At 36.6% G+C, this 24,680-nt stretch overlaps 1 protein-coding gene across 1 annotated transcript in view; it reads left to right on the forward strand.

Annotated features, from left to right (window-relative positions):
• The window catches only part of RFX6 (regulatory factor X6), a 36,377-nt gene extending 11,983 nt beyond the window's left edge, over positions 1-24,394 (forward strand). Inside the window, exons 7-21 of the mRNA XM_086875208.1 lie at positions 119-196; positions 2,768-2,795; positions 6,283-6,390; positions 8,686-8,763; positions 8,857-8,970; positions 10,960-11,009; positions 11,423-11,582; positions 13,023-13,167; positions 14,396-14,505; positions 15,944-16,061; positions 17,140-17,262; positions 18,608-18,817; positions 19,334-19,843; positions 20,792-21,010; positions 21,766-24,394. Of these exons, the coding sequence (XP_086731334.1) occupies positions 119-196; positions 2,768-2,795; positions 6,283-6,390; positions 8,686-8,763; positions 8,857-8,970; positions 10,960-11,009; positions 11,423-11,582; positions 13,023-13,167; positions 14,396-14,505; positions 15,944-16,061; positions 17,140-17,262; positions 18,608-18,817; positions 19,334-19,843; positions 20,792-21,010; positions 21,766-21,932 (2,218 nt within the window). The 3' untranslated portion in view covers positions 21,933-24,394. The remainder of the gene's footprint in view (positions 1-118; positions 197-2,767; positions 2,796-6,282; positions 6,391-8,685; positions 8,764-8,856; positions 8,971-10,959; positions 11,010-11,422; positions 11,583-13,022; positions 13,168-14,395; positions 14,506-15,943; positions 16,062-17,139; positions 17,263-18,607; positions 18,818-19,333; positions 19,844-20,791; positions 21,011-21,765) is intronic.
• Positions 24,395-24,680: the final 286 nt, after the last annotated feature.

A 24,680-nucleotide genomic window follows, 5' to 3' on the forward strand; every position in this document is an offset into this window, starting at 1 on the left:
GCATTTAAAATCAGTCTGACATCTTTCTTTACTTTTAATTTGACAGCTTGGTATACTGTATGATTATAATGTCACTCATAAATGCTTCTTTTTTTTTCTTTTTTTTCTTTTTCTGCAGGTATCACTATTATGGAATTGGCATTAAAGAAAGCAGCGCATATTACCATTCTGTGTATTCTGGAAAGGGCTTAACCAGGTAAAATAACTTCTGAGACTTAATCACTAAAGGCTTAACTATAACCTTCCCTTAAAAAGGTATATATAGGACTCTAATTTTTGTTTCTACCGGAACTAGAGTTGCTGGTTATCTCAGTGTTTAAAAGGCTGATGTTTTATATTTTGCTAATGTCTTCCAGTTTGACCCCACCACAGTCAGTGTAGAGCCGTCAGCTTTTAGCAGCAGAACATTTGTTCAAGTTTGTATGAGGAAGCAAAATCCCATTTCCAGAACACTTGTCTAATTTTGTTTGCCTGTGTGTCACTCTGTGAGTTCTTTCCCCAGGACAGCTTTCCATTATGAAACGTCTGGAGAATGGTGTGAAGCTGGCACCTGTGGGGTAGGAGGGAGGGGTCAGTGTAGATTAATATTTACAGGTCCTTTGACTAGCTAATATCAGTTTAAACCTAACCCAGGAAGCTCTAATTATATTTATTTAAGGGACAGCTAGCAGGATCAATACGTTACGATAGCTGCCTGTTGGTTTGCCAAAGATTAATAGTTCGTAAAACAAATGTCTCTGTTCACATATGGCTTGAATGATGGCTTTCATTGTCTGTGGCAGTATACCTGGATAAGTGGGACTCTGAGAAAGGAAAGGAATAAATGAGTTTATAATCACATATAGAAAGTTCTACTGGTGGCAGATTTAGGTTATATCCAAAGAGACCTTTTGCAAACAATAAGACAAGTGTAAAATGTAACACTGCCAATGATGCTTAAAAAGGAAGGGTTCTCTCCACAGCAGTACTTAGGGTGTAATAGATTAGAATATTCTATTTCTTTGTCTGGTGTGTATCCAGAACTGTAGAAGTGTTGATGGTACACAGTGTATTTCTCTTTCATAATACAGAATTATCTTGAACAAATTGTTCATTTTGTTGACTAAAAGACAATTATTTTAATTTAAAGGAATATAATAATTCTTACTCCTTGGCTTTATGTAAGGCAGGAACAATCTAGTAGCAATGAGTGCAAAGAAAGTGGAGGTTCTTCAAAATTCCCCAGGGCTGGATTTCTGAAAGTATACATTCACATAAAGATGGCATAGATATCTCTAAGATTTTCAGGACTACTCACTTGATTTACTAATTAGGAACCTTTTCTTTGTGTTAAAACCTGTGCTGTCCTGTATGAGATATTGAATTTTCAGGGTCCAGCAGTTTAACTGAAATAAAGCAGAAGTTCAGATGCTCATTTTGCACAGTCTGGCCAATCACAGTAGCTGGATTTTTATGTGTGAAGAGGATGATGCAGTAGCCTAGGGTTAAGGAAAAGCTTCTGGATAATGAAAGAATCAGGCAGTGTAGGGATTCAAAACTCCCAGTTCCTGGCTGCAGCAGATAGTGATCCATAAATCTGTCCTTTATGTCTCTTCTAGTTGTTGAGGCTCTGGAAGAGCAGTGCTAGCAGATGCTGCCTCACATTTTTGCTGTACATGCAGTGCACATTTTGCTGAACATGTGGAAACCCATAGTCCAAAACAAATACATCTAGCTTTGAAGTTAATTAGATCCACATTGTAATCAGCTGAGTGATCCCTTCATTTATACTTAACTATCAGCACACAAGGGAACTGTCTAGGTAACATATGCTGGATTACCATGTGGTGGGAACTGTCAGACACCTGTGCCAGGCCTGGGCAGGTGGAATTCCACAACTGCTCAGCCTCTGGATTTCTGAGAGCATCTTAGAGAGCAGGAAACAGCCAGAGAGCATCTCAACAGCAGGAAACAATGATATTGCCACTAATAATTATGAGACTTCATATTGCCCACAGTATCTTATCAGCTGGCAGCTAGTGGTACAGGAAATAACAATAATCAAACAACATTTATCATTATACTGACCCATTAGAATTGCTATTATTAGGCATTCTCTACTTTAGTAGTTATAATTTAAAATGCTCTTTCTGGTTTCTGCACCAAGGGGTTGTCCGATAGTCCAGTGACTTCATTTGGAATCTCTCAATTGGACTCTTAACAGGACATTCATTATACTGCAACACATTTTGGCCAGTTAAGGAATATTTTGTCTCAGAAATGTATTTCACTGCATCAAAATAGTACTGTAGTAAAAAAGAATGGGAAATCACTATGATATCCTAATTTTTCCAAGAAATGTAATATATATATATATATATATATATATATATATATACTTTTTCTACTCTCAATTTACTCAGCTCTGTCAAAAACCGCTTGTATTTCCTTATAAAGGAAATACAATATGGACTTGCACATATTCTACCCTTTTGCTGTTTGTGAAGTGGCAAAAATCCAAACAAAAATGTGAAACTGGATTTTATACTTTAGTGTTTAGTCAGTGGTCTTAATCTTCATGTTTTATAAGACATCAGTAGGTTTCCTGTTATCCCCAGGTATTTGAAAATTAGCTGAAGAAGTTAAGGGGGAAAAAAAATTAAAAAAACCTTTAAAACCTGTAATAGCATTTGGAAAAATGTGATAATTTTCCTAATAGATCATACATATATATAATCTCTACAAATTCTGCCTAAGAAAAAATAATCAAAAGTGTTTACTTTCAAAGGTTCTCTGGAAGCAAGCTAAAGAATGAGGTAAGTGTTGTAACCTGTTTCCTTTTACTTCTGTTATAATACAAATATTATGTTACCTGTGGCTTCCTTCACATTTATTTCTTTGAAAATTGCAACGTTATTTTTCATTAAATATTTGACTGCATAACCTTTTTTAACAAAGCTGAGTATTTGCTCCTCTAAATCTAAAAGTAAAAATAAGATTGGAAAACATCTTTTAGGCTTCCCATTGCAATCCAGTTACCCATAACCATATTTAAGCAAAGGATCAAACTCTAGCTTTAATTTTTTAACATGTTGCTTTTGCAAGAGGGCTTTTTCAGAATCTTGTATGTCTGACTGGAAGCTGAAAAGATTTGATTTTTTTTTTTAAATAAACTGAAATTGGTACCTCCTAGTCAGTATTGCCTTTATTTTTTGCTCTTCATGACATTTTGTTATGTCTTTTTGCTGCTTTTGCTTGCTGGATGGGACAAACAGCAGCTTTGAGTAACTTCTTATTGGCCTTATAACCTTCCACCATACTTGTTCTTGAATATCTTTAGAGTAAAATAAATCATAAAGTCTTGTAAATGGTATGTTTCCAGTTCCTATTGGAAATATCCCTTCTGATGAACCTTAGAACTGGATATGGTTTTTGTTCTCCTGCCCCCCATAAGTAGTCTATATTTTTACTACTGTCTACTATGGTATAGTCACTGTCATTCTTGTCATATTTGTAGTAGAAAATTATGGATTATTGTTCATTAAAGGTTAAGGGTTGCTTGCAGTATTTTTATTTGGTACTGAGTTCAACTGGCATGGAATATCCTGCATCCATTTATTAAACTCCTAAACCTGCAAAAGGACATAGGGACATCTCTGCCACACTGCCATGAAGAAATGTCTTTAATGTGCAGTACATGTTTAAATGTGACTGGAGCTGTTTGGGATACTGTTAATTGGCATGGACCAAAATAATGCCAGAGGCCGTTTTGAGTAATACTGTTCCAGTATTGCCTGGGAATGTTCCCTGACACCATTTAATTTACTAGACTAAATATACCTTCTGTGATCAACTGATACACAGCAAGCCTTTCACCTTTTTCATTTCCAGATAAGCAACTCCTAGCTGATAGCAGACATTTTTATTGGCCCCTGAAATTGTAGTTTTGCTCTATTGATTTTCATCCCCCTTATTACCATTATCTCAAAGCCATCCATGTCTTTCTACATGACCTCTTGGTCTTCCTCTGTTGATGATTTCATTAGCTCATGTCAACCAATTTAATCTATGAAATGTTCAGTCAAATCAGCCCCAAATCTGATCTATGGGAATTTGCACTTCAATCCCTTTGCAATCCAGTAGTTTCCTTGTCAACACAACTTGTTAGCATTTCACCTAGTCAGTTTCTTAAATATTTTTACATTCTTTTACTAATCCCCACTCTCACCAGCATAACTGATCATTTCCCATAGTGACACCATGTCACGTATTTTAGTGAGGTTCAGATAGATTAGATCTGTTGCATTTTCCCTGTTCAGATAATTTGCTATCTTATCAAAATAAGATAGTGCTATGCCATGGGATATCCCAAACATATTCATGAGCACTACTGAAGCATTCATTTGTTCAGAGTTTTGGGATGAAATATACCTGGTTCCTTTGGCATAAATGGGTGTATATTTTCTTCCATCTCAGATGTGGCATTCCCAGTCTGTCTTGGAAACAATCCCACAAATCTGTCTTATTTCTGACCCAAAGCTCCTTTACCCTCTCAGAAAAAATGTTCACAGATAAGTCAGTGGAAATAAATGAGAAAGGGCACATCATTGTGAGTCCTTAATTGTGTAGCTCAGTATTGTCTGAAATTATTCAAGCAGGTAGTAAGAGAAAAAAAAGTCTTTCAACCTGAATTATAATAATCTCAGTGTACTGAAACTTAAGCATTATATTTTCATTAGTGGGAACAGGTGATAGATACGTCCTTTTTCATTTGCTTGAAAGTACATGCAATTAGGTATTCCAAAAAGATTTACAACAATTGCATAAGGTGTAATTCTCAGTAGGAACATAAAGACATTGAAAAGAGGTTAAAGCACTGATTGTCTAAATATACTGAGTAAATGGCATTTGAATGAACACTTATTGAGTGCCAGGGACACTGTTTACTTCTGGTATGTTTTATCACATTTTCTAGTATTCTCTCTGTAGGGGGAGATATCAGCAAATTCTTTTATCTAAACCAGTTAGTGCACCATTAGAGTCTGCATGGTTAATTAGGCAGATAATATTACTGTCATTATCTTAATGTTAAATGGCCATTAGAAACAGATGGCATTAAATTGAAAGGGCAAGTGGCAGCAGGTTAAAATATTAAACCTAGAACTCAGGCACAGTCATATAAGTCCATTAGCAAGGTAAAAAAAATTGCAGATTATCTTCTCTTAAACCTCCCACCACCATCACTGCCTTTTTAAAATGAACAAATCCCTTTTAATCAGAGCTTTTAATATATTTCGTGGGTAATTGCATAATAAAATCATTAAGATTACTCCTGTTAAAAAAATTTCTCTCCTTATACTGATAGGCAATTATAACACTACAAAAGTATTGACATGAAGAAGTAGTAATGTTTTTAAATGTCTACAATTTCTTTTACTAAGAGCTTTATATGTGTTTGAACAGGAGATAGTACAGGCAAAATTACTTTACATGATATATACTTTTGGATTTTTGCTGCCTGTTTTTTCAGACATATCACCCTATAAAAATAGGGCTATATTTATGTTGAATAAGTCAGTTACAGCTGTGGTTTTATGAATTCATTTGAGAAATATTCATATTTGAGAAAATTCATATTCATATTCATTCATATTTGAGAAAATGTCACTTGAAACTGCCCTCCAATTAATGCGTCAACATTTACAGAAAAATAGTTTAATTTGCACACTTTTACACTATATGCTGCACTATATATCTACCATTCCCACTTCAGTGAAATCCACCTGTAGGCAAAAGGGTACGAAAAAGTCATTTCAAGTTCCATTCAAATGCCTTATGCAAGATCATAAATTTCAGTCATTAGTTCAGAGGGTATCTGCACAGAAGTAATAAGATTTTCTCCAGGAACATGCAGAAGGCCAGCTTGTGGCTCTGCACACTGACTTGACATAAGGACTGGTCAGGCTAAAATAATATGAAGGGTTTCATCAAAATGGTCTTTAGATTTGAATGCAATCCTATGAGAATCCTACAGTTCAGCCATTAAGGGCAGAACCATAACACAGATTGCATTTCTTTCCTTGAGGATGAGGGTTTCACCTTAATCATAGCATTTGAGACTTTAAGAGTATTCAGTGGAGTTTAGCTATAGACACATATTTAATAACCTTCCTCAGCTGGGGTCCAGATCTGGATAAGCATAAATATTTTAAAGGATTATCTGAATGCAAGTATTGTATTTTTGATTTCATATGTAACAGTATTAGCTATTTCAATGTTCCTGTTTTTTCCCTTCCATTTCAGGGTGGTTTTACTCGTAAATATTCTCTGAGTTCCAAAACTGGAACGCTCCTCCCAGAGTTTCCAAGTGCTCAACACCTTTTGCTTCAAGGGTGCCTTTCTAAAGACAAGGTAAAAAGTGAGCTCCTTCTCTTCTGTCTTAGAGATCAAAAATTTGCCACAGAATGTTTCTTCATATCTTAGCCTTTGAGGTATTGACATGAAAGAGACAGAAATGTCCATAATCAAACAGAGGTGACTGATTTATAGAGGGGGCAAACCTTTACTAACACCGATTAACCGGCTTTCCAATGGAAAGGTGGTTGAATTATTTACCTATTAACTGACCCAGTATTTTACAAACTGATGGTATGTAAGACGGGGAGAGCAAAATAAACAAATAACTGAGAGTTGTATTCTTTACAAATACCTTTGGATTTAAGGTAAATTTTGTTCTGATTAGAACAGAACAAATAATTCACAACAAATAGATGAATTTTACTCTCATTAATTGTTTGAAAAGCGACTGAAAATCTGAATGTGTTCGTGGTTTTTTTTAAATTACTTAAATCATTCTTCAAATAAATACTTGGTGTTACTTATCCTAAGGGTAGCTCTTCAGTTGGAAATATCTCTTGTGTTTTATGTCTTTGACTCTTTGCCAGTGTGTTACTTCTGTGTTGTTGATTGTCACCTTACAAGCTGCTACACTGTGCTAGAAATCCTTTGAACTTTTCAATTTAGTCTTCAGTGCAGGTGATAATGGTGACTGGTTTGAGACACAGTGCTTTAAAACTCTTTTTTTTTTGCAAGCCCCTCCTCCTAAGCTTGTTCTGAGAAAGTAGTGAAGCCTAGGTTTCCTGTAGGGAGAAACTAAAGGAAAGGAGCCATCTTAGCTGGAAATCTTGCCTTTCCAAAAGAAAGCCCCAGAACTGGTATACTCAGCAGTGTACCACCTGCTGCTATAGTCTCCATCCGTGAAGTGATATCTCTCATATAGAAAGCATTCTTGTTAAATTAAAATCTGACAAATGTTTGAGGTTTCTTGAAGACCCAACACAGCAGTATAAACAAACTGATTTTTACTGCTCCAACGATGGAGAAAAACTTGCAATTCATTCTCTCTTAATTTTTGGCTCAGCAGCATTGCGCATGACTGTCTGGGGACAGGCTTACCAAGTTACGAGGAGACTGTGGGAAAAATGAATTTCTGTGTCTCCTGCATTCCCTTTCTTTGCTGTTCTTTCCTTGTTGCTTGTTCTCTTAATTCCTATTTTCTTTTCATACTCCCTTTTCCCTCCTTCAGTTTATCTGACCAAAGGTTATTGAAACTAAGATATTTAGGTACTGTTGAAGACAGCCTGTACATGAAGTTTGACTCCTGCATTAAACTCTTAAGGAGTTGTTTGCAACTCAGATATCTGGAGAGTCCATAATTACTAGAATAGATGGGTAATTCCTGGATTTAATGTTTCTGGAGAGAACTTACCTGACCTTTATATTTCATCAACTCCTTTCAAAAACAATTCTTTAAAATGTTCTTCAGTTTCACACCCAGCTATTGCTTTTCAAAGGTACTTAGTTAGAGAAGCAGCTCTGAAAGTCAGAAAGGTTTATTTTCAAATAAGTCTGCATCCTGAACCTACTGTAATAAGATGGCACCAGGTTCATTCAAAATCTGATAGAAATTCATAAGCTGTGACAAACCTTCTGTGATTCAGGACCATAAGAATGGTTTTGCTAGCACTTTTCCTTCCTTAAAATAGTTTGTATATTTATTGTCTTATAATTTGCTACAATTTTTACAAATTACTACTTTCTTTTTTGTTTGTTGGTTTGTTTTTTTTAAATAAGAGAACACTCCATTCAGATAAAGTAACCTGATGAGATGAAAGGGAGTTCTGCTTTTAAAAGTTCAGTTCATGTGAGGCAGTGATTAAACTTTGACCAAATGACTGGCAGCTATTTTCTCATTTGTCCAACTAGATGATGTTTCAGAACACTCATAGACGCCTATAGTAGCCTAATGATTAACTTGCACTGCTCTTTGGGATTAATCTTAGCTTCAGAAAGGTGAATTTTTACCATCTGACTGACTGATCTAGATATTGCCTTACTTTACTGTCCACATTTTCACAGTGTATACGGGTTCAGATGCTACTGTCTGACCACAGCATCAGTGCTTGACTTAAACAATGGCTTAAATAATGCTTGAATAATAATGACATAAAGCTGTTGATAAAACTAGTGATGAGTGATGTCCTCATCATTTCTAGATATACAGGCTGCCTGTTTGTAAATATCCATTGCAATACAGTTTATATTATGTGATTAAATACTAGCTACACAAGGCAGAAATTTAGACCACTGTAGCAATAAAGGAAAGAGTTAAGAAACTCTGTTTAATATTTCTTTCTTCCAAAACAGGTAGATACTCTTATCATGATGTACAAAACACACTGTCAGTGTGTCCTTGACAATGCAATTAATGGGAACTTTGAAGAGGTAAGGTTGTTTGAACACACACACTTGGTACATACGCATGGGAAGCCAAGAAAGCTTAATTTATGTCTATGAATCTGATTCCTATTTCTTTAGATTCAGCATTTCCTATTACACTTTTGGCAAGGAATGCCTGACCATCTTCTTCCTCTGCTTGAAAATCCCATCATCATTGACATTTTCTGTGTCTGTGACTCAATACTATATAAGGTAAGTTAAGCATTAAGCTACATGAATAATCTCATCCACTATAGATCTTCTGCATCTGAAAGAAGATAGAACAACAGGGTGCCATGACTGCTTTCTGCTGTAAATCAGGAAGGAGATCATTGAAATAAAGAAATAAAATGGGCACCTACAAGAGCTGAACTTCAGTCTCAGCTCAGCTGAAAACCTGATGTGTGACCGGGCAGCACAGTAACAGTGAAACCCTGACCTACTTGCTTGAATGTAGCAAAAAGAAATGCTCATGTGCTCACTGACAAGGCTAAAGTAATTCTGGATGAAAACTGAAGCCTTGTTTTCATTGAAAAGATTTCTACCCAGAAAGAGAGTCTGTGGCACATCGCTGATTCCACATGCCAGTTTGCTGATGGTTTCATGGCCATGGTTTCATGTTACCAAACTGGAACAGTACTGGGTTAAGTTGCCCCTCCTGTTGGCTTTCATTTCTGTTCCCGTGCTGCTAGATGTACCAGCAAAACTGATACACTCTAAATTGGTCAGGGTTTAAAAAAAAGGAATACTTGTTCTACAGAGATTTTATACCATATGAGATCTTTGATCTAACTCACGGCATGACCACATGAATAGTTGAAACCAAGTGACCCTTAGGAGTGTTGCGTGGTCAGGAATAACTTATAGAGCACTGGGGAAACAACAAAATAATGCCACTAAAGTTTCCTGAGTTTTTCATCTGAAAAGTCAGTTTAGATGATTATTTAGTAGATGCAAAGTACTTTAAGTTGCTCTGCTAGGATGTGCCATAGAAATAGAAAAGGATTCTCATATAAATGTGTAATAGATTTCACATCACATTGATGGTGAGAAGAAATAACTATTGGCTTAATAGTAAACACCAACCAGTCAAAGCAAAAGACTTGAAAGTTTTTAGCTCTGATGCCTGATTGTAATCTTTCTTTACTGTATAAAAATATGGGGAGAAATCCAGAAAAGAAAATATGTATTATTTAGAAGCATATAAAGTTGTAAAGTAAGAAATGTTTTAGGTAGAATAGTAAAGCAAAGGTAATTAGCATCAAGAATCATAATTACTACCCGGGAGATGGGTCATTAAGCCTCATTTACTTGTAGAGGTTATAATGTACCCTGAGTTTATGAGGTTTTTCCTGCTCTAAATGTGTTATCTCAATAGATTAAATATTAACTTTATTTATGATAGATTTATTGTGACAGAAGAAGAAATACTAGAGAGGCATTAAATTATAGATTGAGCAATTTCTCAAAAGTTCATAAATTTGCTATTGTGCCTCTTCTTTGTCTCTCACTATTTCTTATCTATAATCATGTTAGATATTCTTTACATCACAACTGACAGAAGAAAGAAGGAATTACATTGGATTGTTATCAAACTTTTTACATTAACAGAGAAAGGAGATTTCTGGAATATTGTCTAACAACTTTGTCCTCCACAGTAACATTCCTTAGATGTCATGCCAGATGGCACAGGTTTTTGCCAAAACTGTTCCACACCACACTTAGCAACAGGGAACAGGGAACTCTGTGGCTAAACTCTGAATGCCTATAGTGTCATGTCCAGTGTGGTAGAAAGAGTCAACAGCTTTCCAGGATTTGGGAGATGCTTGAGTATCTGCTTTACAGAGACTTGGTGATGCTAGAAAAGACAAAGTGTTTATGCATCTCACTTCTATGGATTTCCCTGCTCTAAGACATGGGGAATAGCATATCTTGTTTGTTTTTTCTCATTTTACTGCTGTGAAGATATACAAGAAAATATACAACTGGTGCAGTGTAAGTATATAAATATCTCATATGTTCCTGTCTAATAGTGATTGGAAAAATCCAGGCATATAATTTTCTGGACAATAGGTTGAATGGCTATATTCTGTGTAAATTTTCTGTACTTATCACTTTGCAATCTAAGCAGACAAGACAGACATGATGAATGAATAAATGACCAGTGGAAGCATGATGTCATTTTCTGTTAACTTTTTGAAGGTTCTTACAGATGTACTCATCCCTGCAACAATGCAAGAAATGCCAGAAAGGTAGGTATTTGAAAATAATCATGATACATTCTGATTTGTAGGTATATTCCAGATAAATACCAGTAATTCTGTATTCTAGAGAAATTTCCTCACAGTATTTATGCTCATTTTTAGAACAGTAGACTATGTATGGCAAAATAGCACCAGCTCTGAGGACAACTATAGAACAGCCTTAAAATTTTAGATAGCATTTTAGTGTCCCAATTGGCCCACAGGTTTTTTCCAGAGAAGGTAGGTATCAATATGTAGTCAATATATAGATCAATGATTGGTCATTTCCTATTTCTTTTGGTAACACCTGAGGAGGAATTTCTAGATATGTTCAGAAGTCTGTTAGCCATAGACTGAAACCAAATTAACTTATGCAAATCTTTATTGGTGATTCTCTAAATCACTTTTTGTTTCCTTTATAGTTTACTGGCAGATATAAGAAGTTTTGCAAAAAACTGGGAACAGTGGGTTGCTTCCTCTTTGGAAAATCTACCAGAAAGCCTGATAGATAAGAAATTGCCTATTGCACGAAGATTTGTTTCCTCCCTGAAACGACAGACGTCATTCCTACACCTGGCACAGGTAAACTGAATAAGATTATACATTCAAAAATGTGTCAGTTGTATTCAGTCTACTCTTCTGGCTATGAGATACAATGCATTATTTTTTCAGGGTTGACCTTCAGCCTTGAAAGCCCTAAATCTTGTAGTTCTAACCATGAAATTAGAAAGTGACCATAAATAGATTTGACCAGAACTTCGATCTTATGTACCAGAAAAGAGAGCAAAGACCATGGTTATAATGAACTGTCATCACAGGAACTTTTTCCAATGAAATGATCAAGTGGAATATATGTGTGGTTGTTTTAGTACCAAACTGGAAAATACCAGATGATTCCTCTTGCCTAGCAAAGATTCACTGTCTTGTCCGTGTTGTTCTATTTCTGTTTGAGTTTTGAGTGAGAAGAAAGAATGAAGGAATGACAGGTAGTTGAAGACTCCAAGGCTATGTCGTCAGGATACAGGTGTCTGCAGTTAGGAGTCACCTCTGTGTGATGGTTTTATAGATTACCCAAAAGGATTGCATGCCTTTTGAGGAACTTCCTTCTATGCTAGCATCTCAGGCTTTGAGGTGGTAGTCCTCATGAGTAACTGTAGGCACTCCACAGATTCATCTTAACTTGATTTTCTCTTTCATAAATACAAAAGCAGCATATGGGTGATCTTGTGAAGATAATCTGATAGAAAGGCACATTAGAAGAGCATCAGGAGTCTAATGAAAGGGAAACGTTATCTCATCGGAGCTGTGATAAACCCAGCCATGACAATAAAATTAAACATAAGATTCTTCTCTGAGCAGTTTTTTGGGTGATCCCTAGGTGTGGGCCTGTACTGGTTTTGTCTGTGATGGAGTTAATGTTATTCATCATAGTATGGGTCTAAATTTTGGATTTGTACTGGGAACTATTGACAATTCAGGGCTACTTTAGTTACTACTGAGCAGTGTTTACACACACCCAAGGTCTTTTCTGCTTCTTACACCACAATGCCAGCAAGTAAGTTGGAGGGGCACAGAAGTTTGGCAGGGGACATAGCTGGGTCAGCTGGCCCCAGCTGTTCACAGGGATATTCCATACCACAGGTCAACAGTAAAACTGTGGAAATGTTGGCAGGGGACCACTTCTCAGGGACCTGGCTCGGCATTGGTCAGTTGGTGGTGAGCAAGTGTTTTCATTTGCATCACTGCTCTTTGTTGGACTGTAGTTTTCTCAGTTGTTTTTGGTGTTTCTTTTAAACTTTTAAATTATTATTGTTGTTGTTGTTATTATTTTTATTCTTTCTTTTAAAACGTTATTAAGCTGTTTTTAACCTAACCAACAAGTTTTCTTACTTGTACTCCTTTAATTCTCTCCCGCATCCCTTGGCAGGGTAGAGAGCGGTTGAGTGGCTGTGTGGTGCCTAGCTGCCAGCTGGGGCAAAACCACAACAGGATCTCAGTATTTTACCTTGATTTCTCTTGCAGATTGCTCGACCAGCTCTTTTTGATCAGCATGTGGTGAATTCCATGGTGTCGGATATTGAAAAAGTTGATTTGAATAGTATTGGTTCTCAGGCCCTTCTTGCAGTTTCAGGCAGCACAGACTCTGATGGGGAAGCCTATAGTGAATGTAAGTCCATGGTAACATATTTGGACCATTAAAAGTAATTAATTCTTTCATTCTGTGCCACACCAGTCTACTTGGACTGACTGAGACAGGGCACTCGAAGACTCTGCATTCTCTAATCTAGTTCACCATAAACTTCAGGCGGTTAGGAAAACAAATTGGTTGCCCTAGCATGTCCTACAAGAACAGAAGCTTGTGCTGGAAAGTCATCCCAGCTAGATAACTTTAAATGGTTGTTGAAAAATTCATTTATATCACTTGAAAACCTCTTTTGGAACTTGGTCCTAATTATATGGGGATATTGCACAGATCAGTTCTTGAAAGATTTATCCAAAATATCATTTCATTATGGCTTAATAAAATGAATACTTGAACTAGTTTACTTTTTTTAATTAATCGTATTTTCTTCTGAAAGTTGAGCTTTAAAAATAGATGTAATTTTCTATTTAGTGTAGCAGCTATTTTCATACACAGAATAGAGTGAACTATAAATTTTGAGGTAGTTAATTTTCATATACATTGTTGAAAAATAGATATAGCCATTTTCTCTATTAAAAAGAGAACTTTGTCATAGGAGTCATGTTGTTCAGAGATTCTTGAAAGGAATAGGAATGTGTTGTCCTGTAAATATTATTACTTTGATTATGAAAGTTTGTTCTCTTTAATGATTCACAATTTCATTCACATTTTCATTTGAGTTGCCCCTTTCCTACTTTTTTTGTGTAGTCATTTTTTATTTTATTCTTTGTCTTCTTTCACACTGCTTAAAAAAGAAAAGAACAAGAGAAATAACTGGTTTTTCATGCAGTTTTTTGAAAATGAGAATTGAGGAAATTATATCCTGTTGTGAGAAACTTGTAAGGTATAAAGGAAACATAAGACACTGCAAATCTGCCATATTACAGAGGAAGCTTTACTAGTAAATGTAGTATTAGAAAGGTTTTCATGATTGACTCTACAAAGGAATGGAAAATACAATAATCTTCTTTTGCTTTTATTTTCTTATAAAACTTCATTGTCTTGCAACCTGTATCATTGTAATGCTTAAGTAATTAAAATACATGTGTGTGATGGATGTGTGTGCTTGCTTTGCTGGGAAATTACTTATTTCTTCACTGCTCTAATTCTTTATTTTCCTTTCCATGCTACAATATTGTCATATGGCTGGTGAGTGGCTTTTTCTCGTGTTCAGAGTAGAGTGCCATGATATGTTCTCCTTTTTACATGGTAGATGACTCTATTACAGTGTTCCAAGAACTGAAGGACCTTCTAAAGAAGAATGCCACTGTGGAATCATTTATTGAATGGTTGGATACTGTGGTTGAGCAAAGGGTTATCAAGGTACCTTTCAAATGTTCTGCCTGACTCCAGACCAAATCCTACTCCCCTTACTCCTTATGCAGTCACACTGATTTTCCCCAAGGAACTTTCACCTCTGCTCCTATTGCCTTACTGTGACAGAGAAGTTTATCATTTGGTGCCAAAGATTCCGGTGATATTAGATCAGATTAATCATGCTGAGCAGTCTTATGTGTGTGACAAACTAAGAGGTATTGTAGCTAAAACACTGAAGTCAGCACTTTCACAAATTGTATGTGTCAGAAACCCTCCCATCTTATGTGTGCCTGCAGAATTGCAGGGGATTGCTCTGAGTAAGGTGAGCAAAAGCTGTTTCTTAGAGAAGCAATTCTCTCTTCCGTGGCATTTGGGTGATACTGTGTGTGGTACAAGTTCCTGCAGCAGGTGGATTCATAAGTAGCTAGCCTCCTGAAGGATTTCTACATTTCAGGGTGGAAGATACAGTTTTGTAGCTTTGTAAGGTGCTTAACAAAGTAATTGATGGTTTTGATGGGATTCCACCATCAAATTGCTCACCTCCAATTACCAAGATGCATTTTCATCACAAGTATTTTATAAGCATGTAGTTGTGTAGGGATTAATAAACTACAGCTCAGAACAAAAGAAAGGATTTTTACTTATAGGTAAGTAAAAGATATTTACCCAATTTGTGACTCTATTTACTGTAAACTATTAGAACAAGATGTTCCTAGCATTGTTTTCCTATACTTAATGGAAGAAGTACCAACAAGTTTTGATATGAAGCTAGGTCAACTTGAGCAGAAGCTAATCATTTACAGAACATGTAATCCTTCCACTGCTGTCTGCATTCAGGTCATGCTAAAGTGTGGCTACTGTCAAACCCACACAACAGCTTCTTTCTGCTTGCTGTTTGAGAAACTAACAGGGCATATGTTACCACACAAACAAATCACTGCCAGAGCAAAGTGACTGTATGAAATATGCAGTATTAAAAGCATCACTTTGATCATCATGATAGTAACATACCAATAAGGGAAATTCTGACGACTATTATACAGATTAAATTTAAGTACAAAGACTAATTTATATTCCCTGTTTTTATGGAATAGCAGTGCAAGAGGGTGGGATCTTCCTTCTTTCCTTCCTTCCTTCCTTCCTTGGCACATTTAATACTAGAATATGGAGTCATTTATCATCAGGGCCCAAGCAGTAAGCAGTTTGCTTCACCCAGCATTGACAGATAACATTCTATGATTGCACTGAAAAGAGTGAAGGCTGCTCTCATTTACCAAGTTAGGTCACACAGCAAAGAAGAAAGTTTGAATCAGGCAGCTTGGTTCACTCTGTCACATCAGCCTGAGTCAAAGACTCCTTGAACTCTCAAGGATATTCAGTTCATCTCGCCTGTTGGCAGAAAGCAAGTGAACATACTTAACAGTACTTTACTGTTCTCTTTCAGGCAAGCAAGCAAAATGGGAGGTCTTTAAAGAAGAGAGCTCAAGACTTCCTTCTGAAATGGAGCTTTTTCGGTGCTCGAGTGATGCATAACCTAACTCTAAACAACGCATCAAGTTTTGGTACCTGAGCTTTATAAAACCATTCATATTTTCTACATATAAGTTAAGCATTTACCAGTTTTCCACCATTTCCTGTGCTGAGGAACCCATCCTAATCTAAAAATTCTTTGGTGAAAGCCACAAATACTGTGTGATGTATTTTTCAAACTAATATTTCACAGTAAATGCTAGTAATATTTTGCTGGTCATCTGTGTCCCAGGTTTATTTTTAAAAGGTATTTTTCTTTTGAATTGCTATTTTGATACTGCTTTGACATTTAAGTGCTAGAAACTTTGTTCTAATATGGCAATGACTGCACATCTCAGTATAAGAGACAAAATGTTAAAATTACTGGTTTTACCTGTGGATCAGTTTGGTAAAAAAAATACTGTTGTATATAAGTTCTTGTTCATGGTATATTTTAATAAAAACAAAAGGAATTTGGCAGTCACCACACAATTCTGGAATCAGAAGATGATCAATTTAAAAGTGTTTGTGGCTTTTAAAAATTAAAGCTCACACATGCATCTTTGGGAATGTTTACATTTTTGGGAACACTCAGAACCTTATATAAGAGAGAAGATAGCAGAATGAGTGAAAGAAACTCTAGTATGTAATTTCATATGTTTAGTGATAGGTACTTTGTTATCTGAAATTCAAAAGATATTTGAAATGGCTATAGGGACACATTTTTTAATGTGATATATCCTTGAAATAAGGTCAAAGACTTTACCAGTTATTGTCTGGTTATTTAGCACAAGGCAAACAGAAATAGAGCAGAGGCATTCTAGCAAATTTCAGCCTTATCTAGTTCCACTGTGTGCCCTCTTCAAGTATAAAGCATGTCTCACTTTCATCAGTATTTTTCTTTGATGTAATTAGTGGTCAAATAGCCTACAGGACAGTAAACAATTGAGCTAGGTGGGCCAGTGCAAAGAGAGATTAGAGCTAGAAGTTAGGCACTATTCCTTGTTGGTCTTACCAGGTCATTTAAAGTCCACAATTATTTGTTTGTTTCACTGGCTTCTTATGGAGTGGTGAGAGATGGTCACAGAGATAACTCAGCTACTCTCTCTCTCTCTCTTTCTCCTCCAAAAGGTTCTTTTCATTTGATCCGCATGTTACTAGATGAGTACATCCTGCTTGCAATGGAGACACAGTTCAACAATGACAAAGAACAAGAACTCCAGAATCTACTGGACAAATACATGAAGAATTTAGGTAACTAGAGCTTGGTTCTTTTGCAGGTACTGGTATGTTTCAAAATTTATGTATTTGTTTAAGCTGAAGCAAGTTTACTGCGTTCTCCTGAAGGTGTGGTTATGTGCAACATTGTCTGAAACAAATTAATCTGTAAAGTTTGTGACCAGTCACTCATCAATTCATTCCCACCTTCCTACCACAGTTCACTTCATAACATTTTGTTGGAATGTCAATACTAAGGATCACTGAAATTATCTTGGATGCAGCAAAGACTTGTAGGTAGATCTGAAGTGCTATGAACTGAGGTGTGAAAAGAGGTATAAGCAGCAGAAAGGGCAGGAATTCCTAATTCAGTTTCTCCCTACATCTTAAATATGTAATAACAGCTTGAAGTAGGAATCTATTAAATGTTACCAAAGTGCAAATATCCCTTCAGTGTTGGAACACAAGTTTGGAACCCTGTTTACCATGTGTCTGAAGTATTATTAAATATTAGTATTATGATAATGTGATATATAATATATAGTGTGATATATATAATTATATAATGAATATTAGTATTATGGAAGAGAAATAAAATTATTTGAAAACAATATCCTTAACATTTTGCATCTACCAGGCTTCTTCAAAGTTAGACGGATTGAAATTATATGTTCCAGGTCCTTCGCTATAAAAAGAATGAAGTTTGATTCGGATCAAGTTATGGTCCCAGCAAATCCTTAAAAATCCATTGAAACTTCAGAAACTTGCAGAACTGTTTTGCATTAGCATTAACACTGGCAGTCAATCCTTAACTTTTTGGTTGTTGTTACTGTAAATCTGCACTTTGCTGCAAGAAATGTGCATAGAATTTCTCTGACAGTAGATGCTGCACTTTCAATTCAGCCTCCAGGGGAGAGAGGCTGAAAAAGGAGAAAAACTTGGCCTGTGTGACAATTGCCTTATCCTTATGTGTTGATGTGAAGTACTTGAAACTTGAAAATTGTAAAATCATGGTTTCCTCTGAAGAACAGCAAAACTGACTTTATCAATAGTCTGCAAAAAGCTGAAGAGCTCTGGAGCATTGCAAATGCTTTTCTTTAGTAATCAATATGAAAAGAGAGTTCAAGCATTCTAAAGTTAGCGTTGTTAATTCTTTAGGATGAAATGTCGATCCTGATTCACTCTTAATTCTCTTTACTTGACTTCATTGCTGACATTTACTTCAAGGGAATAAATCTGATTCATACCTTCACTATGATAGCTTCAGTAAGGAGCTGATACTGCGTGATGTGGATCTGTGGTCAGGAAAAATGATACATACAGAATTTATGTGTGGTGAGGATACATAACAGCCAACAAGGGTTTTCATTTGCCCTTCCAGATGCAAGCAAAGCCACCTTCACTGCATCACCAAGCTCTTGCTTCCTAGCAAATCGCAACAAAGCCGCTCCTCTGCCCAGTGACACTTCAGTCAAAAATGAGTGCCTTGGAGAGCAAACCTATGTGTCCTTGTCAGCTGGCCAGCCCAGCAGTGCATCTTCTGGGCTGAACCCCTTCACCACAGGAGATGGGGAGAGTATGCAGCTGACAGGTGTGTATCAACTCTTCTCCTTCCCTAATCTGCCTGTTGGTCTTTGAGTTTGAGGTAACATGTTGCTGTAGGAGGAGCAATGACCACACGCATTTATGAAGACCTCTAGTAAACATTTCATGAGCTCATCTTCTGTGGTGATTTACAGAAGTCAGCAGTTGTAATTACCCTGCCAGTAATAGTTCCCCTTGGAAAAACAGTAAAACAGTAAAATCTTAGAACTCTGGGCTTGGTGAGGTTCTCGTGAGAAGAAAATGAACAGTAAACCTGGAGCACATAAGGATTGTAACTGTTGGAAATTCCCACTGAATGTGGCACCTCGAAGCTGGAGAATGAAAGGAGGAAGATTTATAGCCTGAAGCCATGAAATAGGAGCTGTGAATTATATAGGTGGAGGCCAGTGCATATCTTTTGTAAAAGTTTCAAATGTTAATCTGCACTTCATTGGAGGGCTTGTGTCTTAACAGCAGTACTGAGGTATGGACACTAATCATGGCTAATGTTTATTTATTCCAGATCAAATGGAGCTGTCTCAAAGCACTGGTCACCTCATGACTCCACCCATTTCACCAGCCATGGTCAGCCGAGGAAGTGTTATCAACCAGGGGCCAATGGCTGTGAGACCTCCCAGCATAGGTCCCATGTTATCAACACATTCACAGTGCTCTTCCTACTCAGAACCCCTTTACCAGACTTTGTCACAGACTAATCAGAATTATTATGGAAACAATTCCAATTACCAGACTATGTTCAGGACACAGGCCCATTCCACTTCAGGAGTCTACGACCACAGAGCAGAGCCCAGCCGATTCAATGCCTTGAGTGAACAGCAGTTCTCCAGAGACTACTTCAGCAACAGTTGTGCTGTGTCTCCCTACAATGCCAGATCCCCTTCCAGCTATGGTCCGTCTGGCATGTCTCAGGACACACACAATATGCAGTTTCTGAATACCGGGAGTTTCAATTTCTTGAACAACTCAGTGTCTACATGTCCAGGAACAGCTTATCCTGCTAATGCTTCCAATGGTATTATTATATATTTTCTTTTTCCATTTGTTTCTCTTTCATTGCTGGAGGAAAACACTTTTTCTCTGCCATTTTTTCTCTGGAAGATGTATTTCAGCTTTTATTTATACATTCCTGTTTTCCACTTATCTGATAACACATAGAGATTGTAAAGCAACTTAGTAAGCTACTTAAAGGCTTATTTTCCTCTGGTGACCTCAAATGTATCTGCTGCCCTATGCTAATCTTCCTTTGGTATCATCACCGTATCTTGCACAAAGGAGGCAAAACCAGAATGACCTTGTGGTTTAACAGTCTCTTGAAAAGCCCCCAAAACATTTGCTGTGAAACAGAGCAGACACAAGATAGCTTACCCCTGCAACCAGCATAATGGACCATTCTAGTGATGGGGTGAAAAGAACTATAAAAACATGCATTAGCAATAGTTTGGGACTTTGTCCCTTTCATTTCTCATAATTCAAATGTAAAATCACTGCTTCAGAGGTACAGTCAGCAAAACACCTCCCTCTTCTGGAGGAAAGACACAGTGGAAATGTTTCTTTTATCTGGATTTTTCTATGCAGCGAATACATACTACCCTGCAGATTTTCTTCCCATGTATGCTTTCCTTGGTTGTAAGCTTCAGAAGGAAGCACTGAACTTTGTGGATAGGACTCCCCAAAGGTGTCTCTTAAGGCCACTGATTGCAGGCTATGTTTGATTCTGAACTTGGAAGGAAAGAGCAATTTTCTGTAATGAAGGCATGACTGAACCCTTACCATCTTTTGGTTTCCTTGTTACCTCCTCTCTTTTGGGTCAGTCCTTACATATGCTGTTTATTTTCCTAGGCTGTGGGTGTGCATAAGTAATCTTCATCCAGTAAAAAGTACTGCTTTTCCAAGGTTATCACTGGCTCATACGCTAGCCAGTAGTTTCATTCATCTTTTCTTTTTTTCAATCTTCAATTAGGATATTATGGAAACAGCATAAATTATTCAGAATCTCACAGACTTGGAACAATGGTGGACCAACATGTTTCTGTAATCAGCAGTGTCAGCAGCATTCGGCCACTGCCATCCTACAGTGATATACATGATCCACTGAATATCTTGGATGACAGCAGAAGAAAACAAACAGGCTCATACTACACAGAGTCCTCACCTTCAATTGTCTGCCGGACTCCCATGGGTAAGTATAGCCAATAACTGAGGAGCAGCTATGAATTTTTTGCATCCTAACAAATGCTGAGTATTAAATTGTAGCTCACACACACAATATATGAAATGCAACATAGAGATGAAACAGCTTGGTACTTAGGATGTATCATAAGATATGTTTTCCTTAAAACTGAGTTTAATAAATTTTCTTCCATAAGGAGGTCTATGAGCCATTGTCCAAAAGGACTGGAATGATTGTCCTGAGTTGCATAAAAATATGTATTAGGAAACACTTTCTAATTATTAAGTAAACTAATAGAAGACTGGGTTTTTCTAGGGTCTCTTGGGCATCCTCACTGTCAAACAGATCAAATGAGTCCTGGGTCAGGGGTGTCTCAGTATATACTTCCTGTGCTCTGGTCTCCCATCCTATGCTTCAACAACTGTGTGTATTAGGCAAAGCTCCCACTGACAGTGAATTTCAGGCAGAAATACCCAATCCCAAAGGGCTTGTTTTGCTATATGCTTTAAACAAATAGCATCTCAGTTTGGTCTCACATTTCAAGAAGGGTTACATGGAAGATATAAACTAGGACACTTTATTTCTACACAAGATTACATCTTCCTACTGCTTGCACACTAATCTTGCACAGAAGATCAGACATTTCTGTTCTTCAGATGATGTGCCTGGTAGACAGGAGTTTCCATCAAATTAAACTGGATTGTGATTTCTTTTAAATTCAGTAAATTGAAAACTTGTGATGATGGTAACTTTTTTTCCCACAGCTTCAAGCTTGCAAACCACATCTTCTTCACAGTGTATGTACGGAACATCTGGTCAGTTCCCTTCCCAGGAAAATCTGGAGGTCCATGCCTCAGCAAGCAGAGATATGGTGCCATCTTTACCACCAATCAACACTGTCTTCATGGGAGCAGCTGCTGGAGGAACCTAACTGGGAGAGGCCTGTCTGTGCCCTAAGCTTACTTTCCAGCCCCTGACATTAAGGCTATGATGATAATCCCCTTCCAAGCTGGTGGAAGATAAAAGTATTATATATTAAAGGACCCATTTTAGCAATGTTATCAGCCCTTCACACACAAAAAATAGCTATATTTAGGTTGGGTCTTGCTTGTGAATCTCTCAGGATTGTTCTTACCATTACAGCTTTTTAGTCAGAAATTCAGGGTAAGCAGAAAGAACCAGTGATTCTTGCATGCAAGAATAAGTTGTAAAGAAATTATTACATCTATTCCTAATTTATTAAAAATGCTATTTTAATCTTTCACTTATATCTTTTTTTATATATATATAAAAAAATGTTTATTTAATGCCTGTGTTGCTCATTATTTATTAGGACCACAGAGTAACTGTTTACTTTCTCATATTTGACAAATTGTCAAATGTATGTATCCTACCTCCTATGGAAATGTTTACAGGGTCAGTTTTTACTGTTTTAAATGAAACTAAGCCAAACTCTTAAGTTTTTTACTGTTGTGCTCTGGAAAGTAAATTTCAAATGTTTAGTGCCTACTTGTGTAAGTGAAATTCCTCAGGAAATAAATAAAACATATTATGGAATTTTATTTCTCTTCCTCTTAAAATAAAACCAACAAAACATGCAAATTATCATAAGCTAACTGACTGCAGTAGCCTGCTGCTGTAGCTGGATAACTGAAGGAAATGAAGCTATGCCACTAAATCTCGTGGGATTTCAGAATTACCTGTGGTATGAGCTCAAAGTTTCTTTAATGGAAATCCATTAAAATACATTAATCAACTTTCATTTGTTTAGTGCACATCTCATTGTGTAACCTGAGACCAAAAGTAATAAAGATTATTTAAAAATATTGCAAGCCTTCAGATAGCTATTTTAATTTTAAAAAGTGTTTTACAAGTGCCATGATAATCTTTTCACAAATACACTTTTATTTGTGCTTCTGGAAAAGCCAAGAATATTCACTAGTGGTGTTACAGAGGTGAAGAGAACACACAAAACAAGCTTCTTGCTAAGCATTCATGAAATAGCAGGTGTTATTTTATAATCAGACTGTCCCAACACCAGATTCAGGTTTGGATTTAAATCCACTCCAATTCAACCCATTAAATATATGCTGAATATTGTGGAATTGAAGAAAAGTACATTTTTTGGTGGAGGAAATGGATGCTACCTGAATGAAACTTTTCTTTCTGATGCTGTATAACTTCCTTTAGTGTCTCTCTATCATGAGATGTCTGGCTGCAGAAATGCAATCAAAAACATTGACTAGGACTAGGTCATCAAGAATTCTGGATATGACACAATTGATGTAGGAAAAAAGAGACCATAGTTCAGTAATTGAGAAGTGGAAGACTTCAGTTCAATTGCCCTGTAATTCAGGATGAAGACTTGAGCTGTGACCAGAAGTACCATAATGGTGCAAGAAAGCTTTGATTTCTATACAAATTCACAATGAGATGTAACACAGATTGTTCAGTGGTTATTGGACAAAGCTTTGTAGTAAATGAAGTACTGAAAATGAGTTCTTTCTTCATGACAGTTTAGGATATATTTTATCCTTAAATTAGTCCTATAAAAGTCAGATTCCCTCCCTATGTATGCAGGTCACTTCTATAGTCAGTGACAGGAGATACCTCCTGTTCCAAGGAGTAAAGATGGGGAGTACAAAGGTAAGGGATATGCCACTATAGCAGGGGATGTGCCACTATCCTGAAATCCTTGGCTCCATCAGCTAACACATGACATGGTACAAATAGTTAATTTAGGTCAAAACTTCCATATTGTTGAATGTATGTGAGGGAAATATGTAGAATTTAGAGAAAGGTGGCAATCTATAGCAGACAGGGTCTTAATCTATTAGGCTCTACATAAAAAGAACTGTGTACATAATTTCTCTTAAGGGATATGGGACCCATATGCACCATTTCCAGTAGTTTTGTTGTTGTTATGTGAACCATTTTGCACCAGGGTTTGTTGGGGTTTTCTTGGGTTTCCCCCCCCCCCCATAAATTACACTGCACATTATCTGAGCTAAGATATGATCGTATATCATTAAATGTGCAGATTCTCCAGAAGGCTGCAGAACACAAAGTGTCATGAAGTATCACACTTGGAAATTGCAGTTCATTGTCAAGAGCAAAGAGCAATAAAAATATTCTAATATTCAAATAGCCAGTTGAGAGAATTCTGTTATAGTGTTGCAGAACAAAACAAACCCATCATAACTGTGACTAGCAAAACCAAATGAGAAATTTCCACTTTATGACCCATTAGTTCAACCAGATAAATGGTTTGATGAATTCAGTACATTTTGTCTGTATAAAATGAAATAACTCATAGCTTTTGTGAATTGCCTGTGGGAAGATTTTTATCTTTTGTGTTGTAACAACATTACAGTAAATTATATGAAGAATTAATGGAGTTGCTCTTTGGTGGTTTTCTATTAGTCAGTTCAGTTGCATTTCTGTGGATGCATTAATACATTTTAATATATACATGCCTGGAAATCTGTGCTAAAAATTGTACTTATTGAGTACAATCAGTGTCAAGTTTTTTTCCTTGCCTAAAGGAAAAAAAAAGGCTTTTTTTTCCTGAGAAAGAAACATGAAAAAATAAATCCTTTTCATCCTTTGGATTTGTCAGTATCAATAACTCTGAACTAGGGCTAGGAAAGGCAAAAGAGGTGGGTAGGTGAATGAATCA

Source organism: Cyanistes caeruleus, chromosome 2, assembly GCF_971803275.1.
Source record: "Cyanistes caeruleus chromosome 2, bCyaCae1.hap1.1, whole genome shotgun sequence".
Taxonomy (NCBI): Eukaryota; Metazoa; Chordata; class Aves; order Passeriformes; family Paridae; genus Cyanistes; species Cyanistes caeruleus.